Source organism: Vidua macroura, chromosome 1 (assembly GCF_024509145.1).
Source record: "Vidua macroura isolate BioBank_ID:100142 chromosome 1, ASM2450914v1, whole genome shotgun sequence".
Taxonomy (NCBI): Eukaryota; Metazoa; Chordata; class Aves; order Passeriformes; family Viduidae; genus Vidua; species Vidua macroura.
This window is the reverse complement of record NC_071571.1, coordinates 16,636,363-16,649,575: the sequence shown is the minus strand read 5'-3', so window position 1 is coordinate 16,649,575 and position 13,213 is coordinate 16,636,363. Positions and strand designations below refer to the sequence as shown.

The following is a 13,213-nucleotide window of genomic DNA, read 5'->3' as shown; positions in this document are numbered from 1 at the left end:
TTAGTACAAAATAGAGAAAAACCTGATGGAAAAGTTACAGTAGAGTAGGACTGGGTATGAAACTCAATATTCTTCTGAGCACTTCACTAATTCTTTTCCTTTGTTTTGTTAATAATAGCTCGTACACCTACACATTTCACCTTGAATTTCTGGTTTGAATAAGTTTGAGGCTATTTGTAAAATTCAGAAAAAATTGCTGATCCAAAATGCAGCAACATCCAACAGGATAATTTCCAAATCTGCAAGTTTTTTTAATCTGTTTATTTCTATTGTGTCAATCAAATAAAAGAAATGGATATAAGTGAAGTCAAAGAGAAGAAGAGTGGATGGACAGTCTTTTGCAATTCCATGTTATGGGGACTCATATTACTGTCTTAAGTTTTTCTAGCTCTTGGCGAGATCTTTGATGAATATGTAGAGTTCTTATACCAATTTAAGAGATCATTCAGTGTGTTTTAACATAAAAAAAATTTCAGCATATTTGTTGATTATGATAACAATTTTGTCTTCCTACATCAAGTCAGTAATAATTCAAGAGAAAATAAAATACCAGTACAGGCAGTGGCTTGATGACAGCATGACTTTATCTTTTTGTTGTTGTTGTTAATTACTGAGGAGGGTCCTTAGGTTTGATTTTTTCCTTTTTGACAGTTCTGACTATTCCTCATGATAAGAAGTTGCAACTGGTTACAACTCAAGTAATTTTTTTTGCCATTTTTTATTTCTATTCTGTAAAAATATAGTAAAGGAAGATTTCGGTTTGTCAAAAAAACTTGTGTGAGGATCTTTTCCTGAAAATTGATGTAGCTAGTGCTTAAAAAAAAAATCTACCAAATAACTGGAACTGATAAGATTTCCTTAGAAGATATTTTGATCTTCTAAATCAGAAAACAGGAAAACATAAAATTATTCAGCATTATTTAAACACTGATGAGATACTTGTCAATATGAACTGCTGCTCCATTTTTTGTCACATAACAAATGTATCTTCACTCTGCCTGTTCAAGTAAGTGCCATTTTATCTAGCCTTTCTATGAAAATTGATTCTCGAAGTGCCAGGTGTATAGGAAGCTACACAGCTGTTGATCCACATAAATGAATTAAGATTCAGTAATCATATGCCACCCAGCATACAGCTGGGTCTACAAAAACAGAACGTTGTGTACAAGGCTCTGTATGGGAAGTGTGATACAGACAGAGTGAGTGAGTGAGCCATCCGGTGTGGATTGTCAGCAGGAAAGGAAGCAGATGAGATGGCTTTAACTCTCCACTCACTCAGTCCTGTGTGATGTCTGTTCCTTGGGCAGAGCTGTGCAATCTCCATGGCTGGATTACTGTTGCCCTCAGCTCTGTCAACCACATCCTATTAAAATGTCTTTAAGAGTATCCAGTTCCCAAATCTTCTTTGATTTCTGGGATATGAAAGAAATGTGAAAGTTGAAAATTCAGTTCTTTGTTGCCTGTGCCTTGTTTAGTTACATCACAATTCTCAAGCAACAGATACTGATTTTAGGGTTCAGTGACCTTTATAATTTATCCATGGAATAGTTACATGACTCAAGATGCTCTATTGAAGGAAAAGCATTAAGACTGGAGAATAGGAAACTTGCTGGTTTTCTTTTCTTACCAGTCTTTATAGTCGTTAGAGTTGTTCCTGAGGTCAGTTGATTGCTTCCTTTCATCAGCCTGGTCCTCATCTTGTAAGGTGCTGTGGTTGGTTGCCTTTGGCTGGCTACCAGGTGCTCTATCACTTCCCCTCCTCAGCAGAACAGGGAGAGAAATTACAATGGAAAGCTCATGGAGTGAGGTAAGAACAGAGAGATCACTTGCCAACTACCTTTGAGCAAAACAGGCTCAACATAGGGAAATTAAATTAATATATTGTCAGTTAAGATGGTAGGATAATGCAAAATAAGAAGAAAACTAATAAAATCTTCACCCTTCCCTTCTTCCTAAGTTCAGCTTCACTCCCAACTCTTCTACCTCTTCCCACTCAAGTGGCACAGGGGGATGGGGAGTGGGGTTTGAGGTCAGTTCATAATGCTTTATCTCTGCTGCTCCTTCCTCTTCACACTGCTCCAGCATGGGGACCCTCCCAAGGGAGACAGTCCTTCATGAACTTCCTCAACCTGGGACCTTCCCCCAGATGCAGTTCTTCAACAATGGTTCCAGCCTGGATCCTTCCCACAAGGTAGAGTCTTAGAGGAACAGCCTGCTCTGGTGTGGATCCTTCATGGGGTCACAAGTTCTACCAGAAAACCTGCGCTGTGTGGGCTCCTCTCCATGAGCTGCAGTTCCCACCAGGAGCCTGCTTCACTGTGGCCCTCATCTTCATTCAGGGCATGTCCACCTGCTGTGGCAGGAGGACCTCCACAGGCTGCAGTATGGATATCTGCTCTGGCTTAGTCCTTCATGGGCTGCAGGGGAACAAGCTGCTTCACCATGGCCTGCAGGGGAATCTGTGCTCCAGCATCTGGAACATCTCTCCCTCCTTCAGTACTGGCCTTGGAGTCCGCAAGGTTATATCGCTTATATTTTCCCACTGCTCTTTCACAGCTGCTCTGCAGCATTTGTTACCCTTTCCTAAGTGTGTTATCACAGAGGTGCCACCTGAGCTTTGGTCTCAGCTTTGGTCAGCACCAAGTCCATCTTGGAGCCAGCTTGAGCTCCCGTCGCTCTCTGACATGGGGAGAACTTCCTCCTTACAGAAGTCACCACTGCAGCCATGCCCCCCTACTCCCCAAACCTTGTCACAAAATCCAATCCAGGTGCACACACCCCCAGAGAACTGATAGGACTACTTGCATGTTTAAAGTTTGGCCCTGTTTGAACCCTGGTTTTTTGTGTTCGGTACCACAGTTCTCAGTCCTTTGCAGGCTTGGCCTCTTAATGTTTCTAGTTCTTGTCTCTGGTAGCATTCCATGGCAGACACCCTTGTACACTGCTTCTTTCCCTGCAAAGAAACAGATTTATGAGGAAGAGGATTGTTACAGAAGCTTTGTCTTCCTCATAGCTGAGCACCACTGGTGTGGGATCCTGTCCTCACACTGCCCCCTTGCAACAAGTGCTGCCATCGACGGTCATGCAGCATGTACGCATTTTCCTTGTCTCAGTGTGCTTCCTCAGATCTCTTGAGGTTTGGTAAGACTGGAGTTCTCTCAGTGCAGTAATAATTGAAAGAAAAATGGAGAAATATTGAGCCAAAAAGTTGGTCATGTACCTAACCATAACCTGATTTTGCACTAGATAACACGCAAGAAATTCCTGTAGTATTAGTTTTCTAAGCCAAAGAAAGAAGGCTTTCAAGATGAAACATTCAGGAATTTCTCAACATCAAACATCGTTTCCCTCTCTCTCTCTCACAGGCTGCATTTTTTTATGTTTAGGATACAACCATGGTTTATTAGCAAGTGACTTTGTATGAAATGTAAATGATAAAAGGAAGGTAGTTGCAACGTCTGATGAGCATAGATCTGAAGTGTGTGTTTTAGCATATACAGAATAAGGGTTCTGAACTGTTAGTAGTTACTTCTAAGGTATAGATTCAGGTGTTTGCAAGTCATGAGCAATTGTTTTGAAGTTATTTATGAACACAATATAAAAGAGCATTGTGTATCTTCTGGTTTCGACTATTGCTGGCTTTGAAATGAACTGAAATGAACTTCTTGTTTGTGGTTCTTTTTCTTTCAGATGGAGCAAACCTGTGATGATATAGATGAAATGTTCAGCAATTTACTTGGGGAGATGGACATGCTGACTCAGGTAAATAATTTTTTTTCCCATCAAGATTAGAAAAAATAGCTATTATGTATTAGAGAAAAAAAGGGAACTATTTTACATTTTTCATACACTTCCACTCTGAATAAATACAGTTACATTAATGTGGGAAACCTTCAGCTAAATTTCTCAGCTTGACAGTTAAAACAAGTGGCCCAAAGAATAAGGCAATATCAGTGCAGGGTAGGTTGTTAAAGAGATCTAACTGCTTGTGAAAGACATTTTCTGAAAAAAAAAAAAACAGGCCAGCAATTTAAATTCCTCTGGACTTGATCCAAAGAAATTAAAGGGTTCTATGAAAACAGGAAGACTTTGAGTCTGAATTTTCAGGTATGAATGCTTAGCATACATGGGTAAATTGGATGTAGCCTGAGTGTCAAATGTGAACTTTGGAAATGAAAGCAACATTTTGAATATATGTTTAAAGGATTCTTTAGATATGGCAAAATATTAAGCTGCAGTGAGGGTGGCATTCAAGATTTCATGGAGATTTTGTTCCCAATGCAGAATACACTCTTGAGAGTATAAAACAGCATGAGCCTTTTTCTAAAGCTCTAATCATGAAATACTTCCTGCAAAAGGTGATGAAAGGAGAATTTTTATTTCTAGAAAAAAAAATCTACAAAGGGAATATTTGTTGTATTTTAATAAATTGAATGATTGAAAACACTTAAGGTGTCATCTTGGATGTGTGAGTTTGATTACAACCTCTGTTTTGAGAGGGTCTTTCTTCTTGGTAAGTAAAGCCAGTGCTTGACAAAATAAATACCAATAATTCTGAGGCACAGAGTAGAAATTGTGTTTAAACTGAGTGAAAGCCAAGATTTCACATGGTGTTATTAGCTGTCAAATCACAATACCTTGTCCCTCAGTAGCCTTTCTGCTCTTTAGGGCTTTTTGTAAATGTGCATATTTATTTATTTTATGTATTTATATATACATACATACATACATACATATATATATATGGAGGGATTTATGGTAATCTCATTTCATTATTATGCCTTCTAAAGAACAAAAGACTGCTTGTGATAAATTTTACCTCCTCAGACTGGACATGGCAGTGTTACAAGTGCAGGTGGTGCAAAGAGTGTAAGAGCGTGAGTCTCTTGTCTCTGTGCTCCCTGTGCAGTACCGGGTGGGATGGAGTGTTCCTGAAATTGAGACAGGCTTCTTCTCCTCTCCAAAGTTCTGGCATCACATCTCATATCAGCATGGTGTGGGAGAAGGAGGCAGAGGTATCTGAAAGCCTGAAGATTTTCAGTTACCTGAACTGGATCTGTTAATTCCCTCAGACTCTTAACTTTCAAAACAGGACTGTAGATAGTTTTTCACACTTTTTCACCAGTTGCTAAAGTGTAAATGATAGAAGCACACTGAGATACCTCTACATGGCATAACAGGGCTGAAAAAGAAATGAAAATTCAGAATTGGCTTTTTCTGCTGCAAACTAGGAATTCTCTATTTACACAGGTTTGCAGTTTACATTGCAATAGCATGGGGTTTTGTTTGTTGTATTTGGGTTTGTTTGTTTTCAAACAATAGCAGAAAGCAACAGCTAGGTTTCATTTATAATGGTAAATAAAGCACTCTGGAAAGAAATGACACCCTACACAACTAAACTCTTTCTACACTCCCCTTCAAAAGGAGGGAAGGGGAAAATCACAAGGAAACTGAAAATCAGTCTGGCTTTGCCCACTGTCTTGATTAGAAACAGTCCAATTCTCTGCTGTTCCCCACACCAAGCCCAGGTGTTGCCTGACAGGAGTTGCTGCCATCAACATTGTACTGAGAAGCATGCAAAACCCTTGCCATGATTGTGAGAGAGTGCTTGAACTCTTGTCCTGGCCCTAGTTAGTCTACCCAGTCCAACATAATCTCAGAAACCAGTGCATGCCATTCTGTTCTTGAAGAATTTATTTAATTAGATAAATTCAGATAATTGATTTTCAAATGTTAATGTATGTAATAGTAATTATATAATCAGATACTTGTTTTGCTTCTACCTTAACAGAGTTTAGGAGTGGAGACTGTACCACCTCCATGCCCCAAAGTGTCCAACAATGAATTCAGCTTTACAGTTGGTTTTAAAGATTTAAATGGTAAGTAGTTGAATGGACTCTTTCATGCCTTTTATGCTTGCTTAAAATACCTCACAGCAACAAATGAGAAGAAAATCTTTCCATACCCTTGATGAAAAACCCCAAACCAAACAAAAGAACTCTGTTTTGCTGGAGGGGGAGGTATATTTTTGTGTCTCAATTTAGGAAACTTCAAAAGGGAACAATTTTTTGAGGCATTACTCAGTTTAAATAAAGTCAGACTTTTAAAAATGCCTGAGTGTAGAGGAAAACAAACTTGAGACGTCTCCCAAATAACTTTCTGAAATGTAACCTTTTTAATGTAAGGATTTAACTTGGTGAAAGACAAAGTTCCTCAGTGTGATGTCAGAGCTGCGTAAGCATTTCTGTCCAGTGGAAGTATCAGCTTCAGCTGCTTCCACTTTTCAGTGCTTATTCTCATTTTGGTTTGCACTGTCACTTTTGCATGTACAACTGCTTGCTGAGGCTGTATGGCAAACCAAATGAGGGGATTTATCTGAGTTTGAAATAAAAACCCTTCCTTTGATTTTGTTTATGATTGGGTTTGGGGGTTTTTGGGGTTTTTTTGACTGAGGGCTGGTTGTTTGCATTAACCTGAGCTGGTGTTAACCTCTGGTTTTGTCCCAGGATCAGTTCCCTGCTGGGCTTCTTAAAGACTCTATCAGTAAAGTGTTAATATCCTCTCTATGTTAATAGAGAGGATCATAAGCCAACCTTCCTATTGTCAAGAAAAACTTATTAAATACTATATTAACATAACAAGGAGAGCAGAGTAAACTGAGATGACCTAGTGACATGTTCACACTTAGTCTCATGAATGACTATGCTTTATTGGACTATATTAGCATTTTTAGTATCTAATTCAGTGCTCTTCATCCCTCTCAAAATCTCACTTAAAGGTTTTCCCAGTTAGTTAGTTAGTTATTTCTTAACTGGACTCTTTAAAGATATTTAAACCACTGACTCTGTTCAATCTTAAAGAACCCTTCTCTTCTAGAAAGCTACACCATCATACAGGGTTTACTCCACAGTATATCTTTGCACCATGGCTAGTTCAAACAACCATAAATTATGTGTGAAGTTCTGGTAGAGGATTTTATTTTCTACTCTGTCAGAGTAGAAACCAGAAAGAAAAAGTTACAGTGTTTCTATCTGGTTTATAAGATGCTTTTAACAGAGACTTTTTGTTTGTTCCTTACTTAAAGGAGCCTCAAAAGCGTGTGTGATGTACCACCCCTGTGGTATGTCACAGATCATACAGTTACTGCTGTGCTACAGATGACACCATACAGTTTCTTGTCTCTTAATATTCTTTGATTCTGCTTCATTTTAATTTTAGAGTTGTAGAATAGTAATAATATATGGAGATATTCTTGATCTAGGCCTCAGTTACGTGGTTTGTTGTGTTCCAGAACTTGCTAAGCATTTATGTATTTGCCTACAGCCTAATGGGAGCTCATGGAATTTCTTGCATTCATATCACTAAGCATGTACCCAGTAACCTTGCTGGATCAGGGCCATGTTTGTAACATCATAAAGGCCTGAGACTGTATCACTGGAACTGAAGCTTCCTGTCCTGTTTAGTTTGTATTTGTAGAGTTCCTTGTACTCTGAACTTCAGTATGACCAGATTAATGGCTGTTTCGAGAGCACATTTGTTTCTTGAACCCATGTAAAATGTTGTTTCCTTTCCCATAACTCTGTAACCATGCCTTCTGCAATTTATTCTCTGCTGAACTGGAAAAAGTGCTTTGCATTGCACTCACTCTCTGACACATTTTGTGGTTTTCTTTAAAGAATCACTAAATGCCCTAGAGGACAAAGACCTGGATGCTTTAATGGCCGATCTTGTAGCAGACCTTAATGATGTTGAACAGAAAACTTTACAAGCCCAGAAAACATCTTCTTGCAACCAGCAAAGTACAGTCACTCAGCCTTCAACAGGCTTGAATAATGACATTTATTCTAAAGTAAGTCCCTATGTTACCATTACTGGACAGTCTGGGGATGATTTGCCCCCTCCACCTCCACCTCCAGACCCTGAACCAGAACTTCCACCACCACCACCACCACCACCTCCTCCTGAGCCACTTACTCAGGTAAGTCTGGGTTGAGCCTTATTTTAAACATTCACTAGTTCTTGTCATTTTGCAAGTGGTATTTGGCACTGGAACACTGGTGGATCTCCCAGGTAGATGCATCTTGCAAAGGTTCTGCAGTGATGAAACCTGCATGAACTCTGGAGTGAAATTTCTACTGTTGTGGCCTCAGCAGTTTCTGCCTGTTCCTTGACCTATTGCCCATTCCTTCATCTTTCTAATCATCATTTTGATAGCCCAATACAGGCATAATCATTGCAAATGGTTTATTGTGACAGAAAATTTATCACTGAATTCTTTTAAGAAGCACTGATCTGTTAATATCTTCTTATAGAGAGCTTGGTTTTGGCATCAGTGCAAAGCATGGCCAATGATCTCCACTTTGTGAAGATGTCACGATGTGTGTTCATTGTAGTCTGTGCTATTTGTACTGATGAGAAAATTCTGTGGATGTTTCCCAGCTCCATCCCTGGCCTAAGTGATTTCTTGCAGTAGGAAAAGCAGTTCAGGTGTGGAAAACTCAACATTTGCTAGGTGACCAGGTCCAGGGACAAGCACAAGAAGTACTTCTCCTGGTCCTAACACAGAATTACTGCTCTTCTTGGTCTTGCCTTTGAAAGAAAGTAATGAAGAATATCTGCAATAAGGGACAAATGCTCTTAGGAGGTGCCAAAGTTACCAGTAGGTGACTACTTATAACTATTTATGAGCAACTGGCTTACCTGTACCTAAAATTTCAAACTTACCACAACCTTCTCCATGTTTGTGTTTCTTGCAGAGCTGTTTTAACAACTGAAATAAAATGTGATATTTGTAGTATTTTTTCGACGTGAGGTTGCAGGGAGGTAGATAATGTGAGAATTCTGTCCTGTCACAGCCCTGTGAGAAGAGAAGGCATTAAAAGAGTTATGCAGCCCCCCAAAAATGAATCAGAGATCATGAAATACACAAATACATCTCTTTGAGTATTCATGTTCACAGTAATTATGATTGAGAGAAGATGTTTACATTTAGGGAACGGAAATATTTTAGGGAAGTGTCAGTCAGTTTTGCTTAAAACCGTGGTCAATTCATTGCTGTTTAAAAGCCCATGTGAACTGAATATGAATCACCTCAACATCACTGCTGCCCCTGTGTTTGGAATCATACAGCAGACATATTCAGCAAAAGGAACAGAAAACTGGATAGGAAAATTGGATATGTCTGATGACATAAAAAGTGATTCACTAGATAAAGCTTCATTTGATGCATAGGACTATTCCACACTGATTGAAGAACGAAACTCATAAACATATGGGAGAAGATTTGCAATTTTCTACATCTCAAAGGTAATAGTTAACTTCTTGTCTTAAAGGAATATCAACATTTGCAAAATACCAGCTAAACAGCTCCAAAAGCTGAAGTATTTTATGTAACTAGTACGACTGATACAGAAGAGATGCTATCAAGATGAGTTCTATCCATTTCCTTCAAAAATTTCCCATCTTGATTTAGACTCATGATCTTTAAGGAAGTACCAAACTTCTAAGTAGTCTGATTTGTCAGCTGACAAGTATGGTCTGGAAGGGTAGCAAGCTGGATGGGCTGAGACTGGCCAGACTCAAGGGCTAGTAAGTCAATGGTTTGCTGGCTGGAAGCAAGTGGGATCAGCACTGGGGTTTATATTGTTTAACATTTTAGTCTGTGACCTGAGTGATGACATAAAAAGCCACCTGCAGATGTGCTGAAGATGCTTTTTATTAAGGGCAATGACTGTCAGGATCACTGGCAGGCCTTCAACGCAAGGGGACTTAAAACATGAGGACTAGGCCAGCAAAACTCTCAGAAACCCAGCAAGGTACAAGGTCTTGCACCTGGGGTATAATAACCATTTGTACAGTTTGGGAAAGGACAGTCTGAGCAGCAGCCCTGCTGGAAAGGAAATCCTGCTGGACACCACAGTGAATAAAAGCCTTGAATGAAAGATCATCTCAGTAGAGGAGACTGGCCTCCACTGGGAGGAGTATGGCCAGCAAACTAAGGAGTTATTGTTCCTTTCTCTTGGCACTGCTGGTCCCACTGCTGGAAACTGCACTCCATTCTAGATGTGGAGATACTGGAGAGTGTCCAGCAGAGAGCTGATGGAATGGCCAGAGGCAAGCAGTGATCAGGGGCCAGCAAGGACAGGCTGAGGGAGCTGTGCTTGTCTAGTCTGACAGAGGAGGCTGGGGAGTGATCTAATGACAGCCTAAACATACCTGAAGGATAGATGAAAAGATGGTGAAGCCAAATTCTTCCATGGTAGTGTTAGGTCCCTAATGTGGAAGAGGCAACAGCTACATATTGTAGCTTTGTCATTTCAGAGAGGACATTAGAAAAAAATTTTTCCACGTCAGATAGTGGTGTAGCACTGGAACAGGTGATCAAAAGAGATCCCAGATTCCCTTTCTTTGAAGGTTTTCCAAGCTTTGCTAGGCAAAATCATGACTGACCTGATCTAATGTTGGTGGCCATCCTGCTTTGGGCAGGAGCCTGACTATGGACACTCGGGCATCTCTTCCAGGCAGCATTTTTATTGATGCTGGGATCTAAAGCTCACTGAAATCAACCATGATGAATTTCTTTCCATTGAGTGTTGTACTGACCTAATTCTTTGTTTACTGACATCGTGCATTACCTGAGGGTCAAACAAGATTTTAGAGTGGGAAGAGTATATACTTGCTAAACACAACTGGAATTCTATACGAAAAAAATGTAGACTCTCCTAAAAAAGTGTAGTCACTTCTCCCTTAGTTGAACTGTCCCTCTGAGACTGATTTCTAATGATATTCTGGTCTCTTTCCAGATTCAGGGAGTGTCAGAGAAGGATAGGAACAGGTTGTAGAAGCATTTCTAAAGAATATAAAGCAATACTTTATTTCCTCATTGAGGCATTGTTTTGGCTTTTTCCTGCAGCCTTTGCCCCATTTTATGATACAGGTTGTATTCAAATACTAATGGCATACCCACTGTGGATTACTGTCCACAATATTGCCCACAGGGCCATTACACAGGTTGCAGTGTGAATGATGGAGGTAATAACAATTTAAAATTAATATGGAATGAATCCATTTCAAATTAATATTCATTGTCTTGATTAGTATTTGTTTTGACGATATTTCTGCTCAGTAAAATGAAATTCAGCTGTAAGTGGAATGTATTTTGCATCATCAAAATCCATGTTCCTGTTAGCCAGGATTCTTGATAAGTGATTCTTGAGCCAATCAAGGCTGAAGTTGTGTTTACACTTCTGGTTATCCACAGTCAAATAAGAACAGTGTTAGTTATTCCCAATGCAGCCATGATATTAAGACCCTACTTTCTAATAGGGTCGAATTAAGACCCTATTTTCTAACCTTTATGTGTGCCAAAATAAAGAAGTGCAGCCTTTCTTTCTGGGAAGCATAGAGCTGTCTCATAGGTTTCCATCAACTCTGACATTTCTTTTTAAAACTGCCCTTAAGCTAAATAAGGCTTCTTTATTAGCTATTGACATGATGATTTTATGTGCTTCTGTTTAAAGATCCAGAAAAGGTGGTGATGATCCTGTAGTGGGAAAACAAATCATGGGAAAACAAATCCTGTAGCTTGTCAAAGCATTTCTCTAACACTGCTAAAATTTTGCATCTGATAGCTTATTTCCTTTTTCTGCGTTAAGTCAAAGCTTATGAAACCATGAAGGCTGTCAGGTGAGAGCTCTGTTGCACAGATTTATAAAATGTGAGAACTCTGTTCAACACGGGTCACATGCAGATGAAGCCTGAATTATACCTGCCTAAATTTTTCATCAAAAAGCCTGCCCACACCACACTCAACCGCTTTGGTTAAGATGCTTTTCCTGCTTGCTGTATAGAGGTGGTAAGGGGAGGGCCACAGCGTGAGAGGCTGTGTGCTTTTCCCTCTGAACAACCGTCAGCCTCACTGCAGCAGCCACCTTTGTGCAACTGCTTGTGTTCAACTACAGAGGCTTTTTTTGGATTCTCTAAGTTAAGCACTGCTGAGCTATAGCAATGCAAATTTCCACACCTGCAGAGAAAAGGAGGAGATATTTTTAACAGATTGTGTGGTATTTATAGCAGAGAATTTGATAACAGGAAACATGCTTGAAGCAGTGATAAAACAAAAGATGTTTAGTTCAGCAGGAGGAATGTCAGCCAGGAGTACTTCAGCTACTGTTGAACATGCCCCAAAACTTGGGATTAATAAGATAACCTTCTTTCTCTTTCTTTGTTATGATTGTATGATACCTCAGTAACAGGGAAGTGATGGCAATGCTTAGTTAGGCTTAGTTTCTTGCAAGTACATCTTCCATGAGTTGCAGTCAGTTCTCTTGGTGCAAAGACTACTAAAAATTATGAGTTTAGGGTAGCAAATGGAGGCTGAAGGTAACAGAAATCTTGTGTGGAAGCAGAACAGGAACTTTCTCCCATAGTCCTTGACTGGAAGTTGATAGCCTGTGAATAGCTTAGCACAAAATCCTGCCCCTTTTAAACAAAAGAAACTGTGGAAGTAAGAGAGCAACAGGGACAGCAAAAATCAGCAGAGAGGCAAAAAAGCAAATGCAAGACAGTCTTCAATAGAGGCAACAGGGATGTTAAATTGGAAAGAAACTGAACCCTCCAGTAGTACTGAGGGAGTCCAAGGCAGCCCCAGGAACTACAGTCACTTGCTGCCCAAAATGTGCTTTTCCAACTCTGAATGTGACTGGAGGAGACGTCTGGAAGAGAGATGGGATAAAGGAACAGTCCCAATCTGTACAGCAGTCACGGAGGCAACACTAGGCACCTAGTACTACATTTGGTACATGTAGCTAAAATTCCTAGCACCTGGGAATCCAGAGTCTTCTTGGATCACAAATGTTATTGATATTAAGAGAGAGGCATGATATTGATAGAGCTGCATTGTAAAAGGAGAGCTGGGTGATACTGAAATTTTAGGGATTTTTACTGTGGAATGAACTTTTGTGCTCTATCTAGCTGTGTCTGTGTTAAGATGAATAGGTCCATTCATAGAATAAAAGCCATGATATCATCCAATTAATGGAGGTGTTCCTCTCAGTAAGTATCTGTGCAGTAAGAGATCATATGTGGCAAGTCAAAGAATTGAAGTAAATTAATGTACTGAACACAGAGTATAAAATTTTAAGTGATGTAATTGCAAGCCAAAATTTCAGTAACATCCTACAAATTCTAATTCTCTTACCTTAATGAAAAGCGA

The 13,213-nt window shown here is 39.6% G+C and overlaps 1 protein-coding gene across 2 annotated transcripts in view; it reads left to right on the top strand.

Moving 5' to 3' along the window:
* Positions 1–13,213, top strand: part of APBB1IP (amyloid beta precursor protein binding family B member 1 interacting protein) — a 63,845-nt gene that overhangs the window by 11,361 nt on the left and 39,271 nt on the right. The window contains exons 2-5 of one of the 2 annotated variants that reach the window (XM_054000695.1): positions 3,691–3,762; positions 5,792–5,879; positions 7,677–7,799; positions 7,917–7,978. In XM_054000695.1, coding sequence (XP_053856670.1) covers positions 3,691–3,762; positions 5,792–5,879; positions 7,677–7,799; positions 7,917–7,978 — 345 coding nt within the window. Of the gene's footprint in view, positions 1–3,690; positions 3,763–5,791; positions 5,880–7,676; positions 7,979–13,213 lie in introns of both variants that reach the window. The other variant, XM_054000684.1, reaches the window with a different exon arrangement.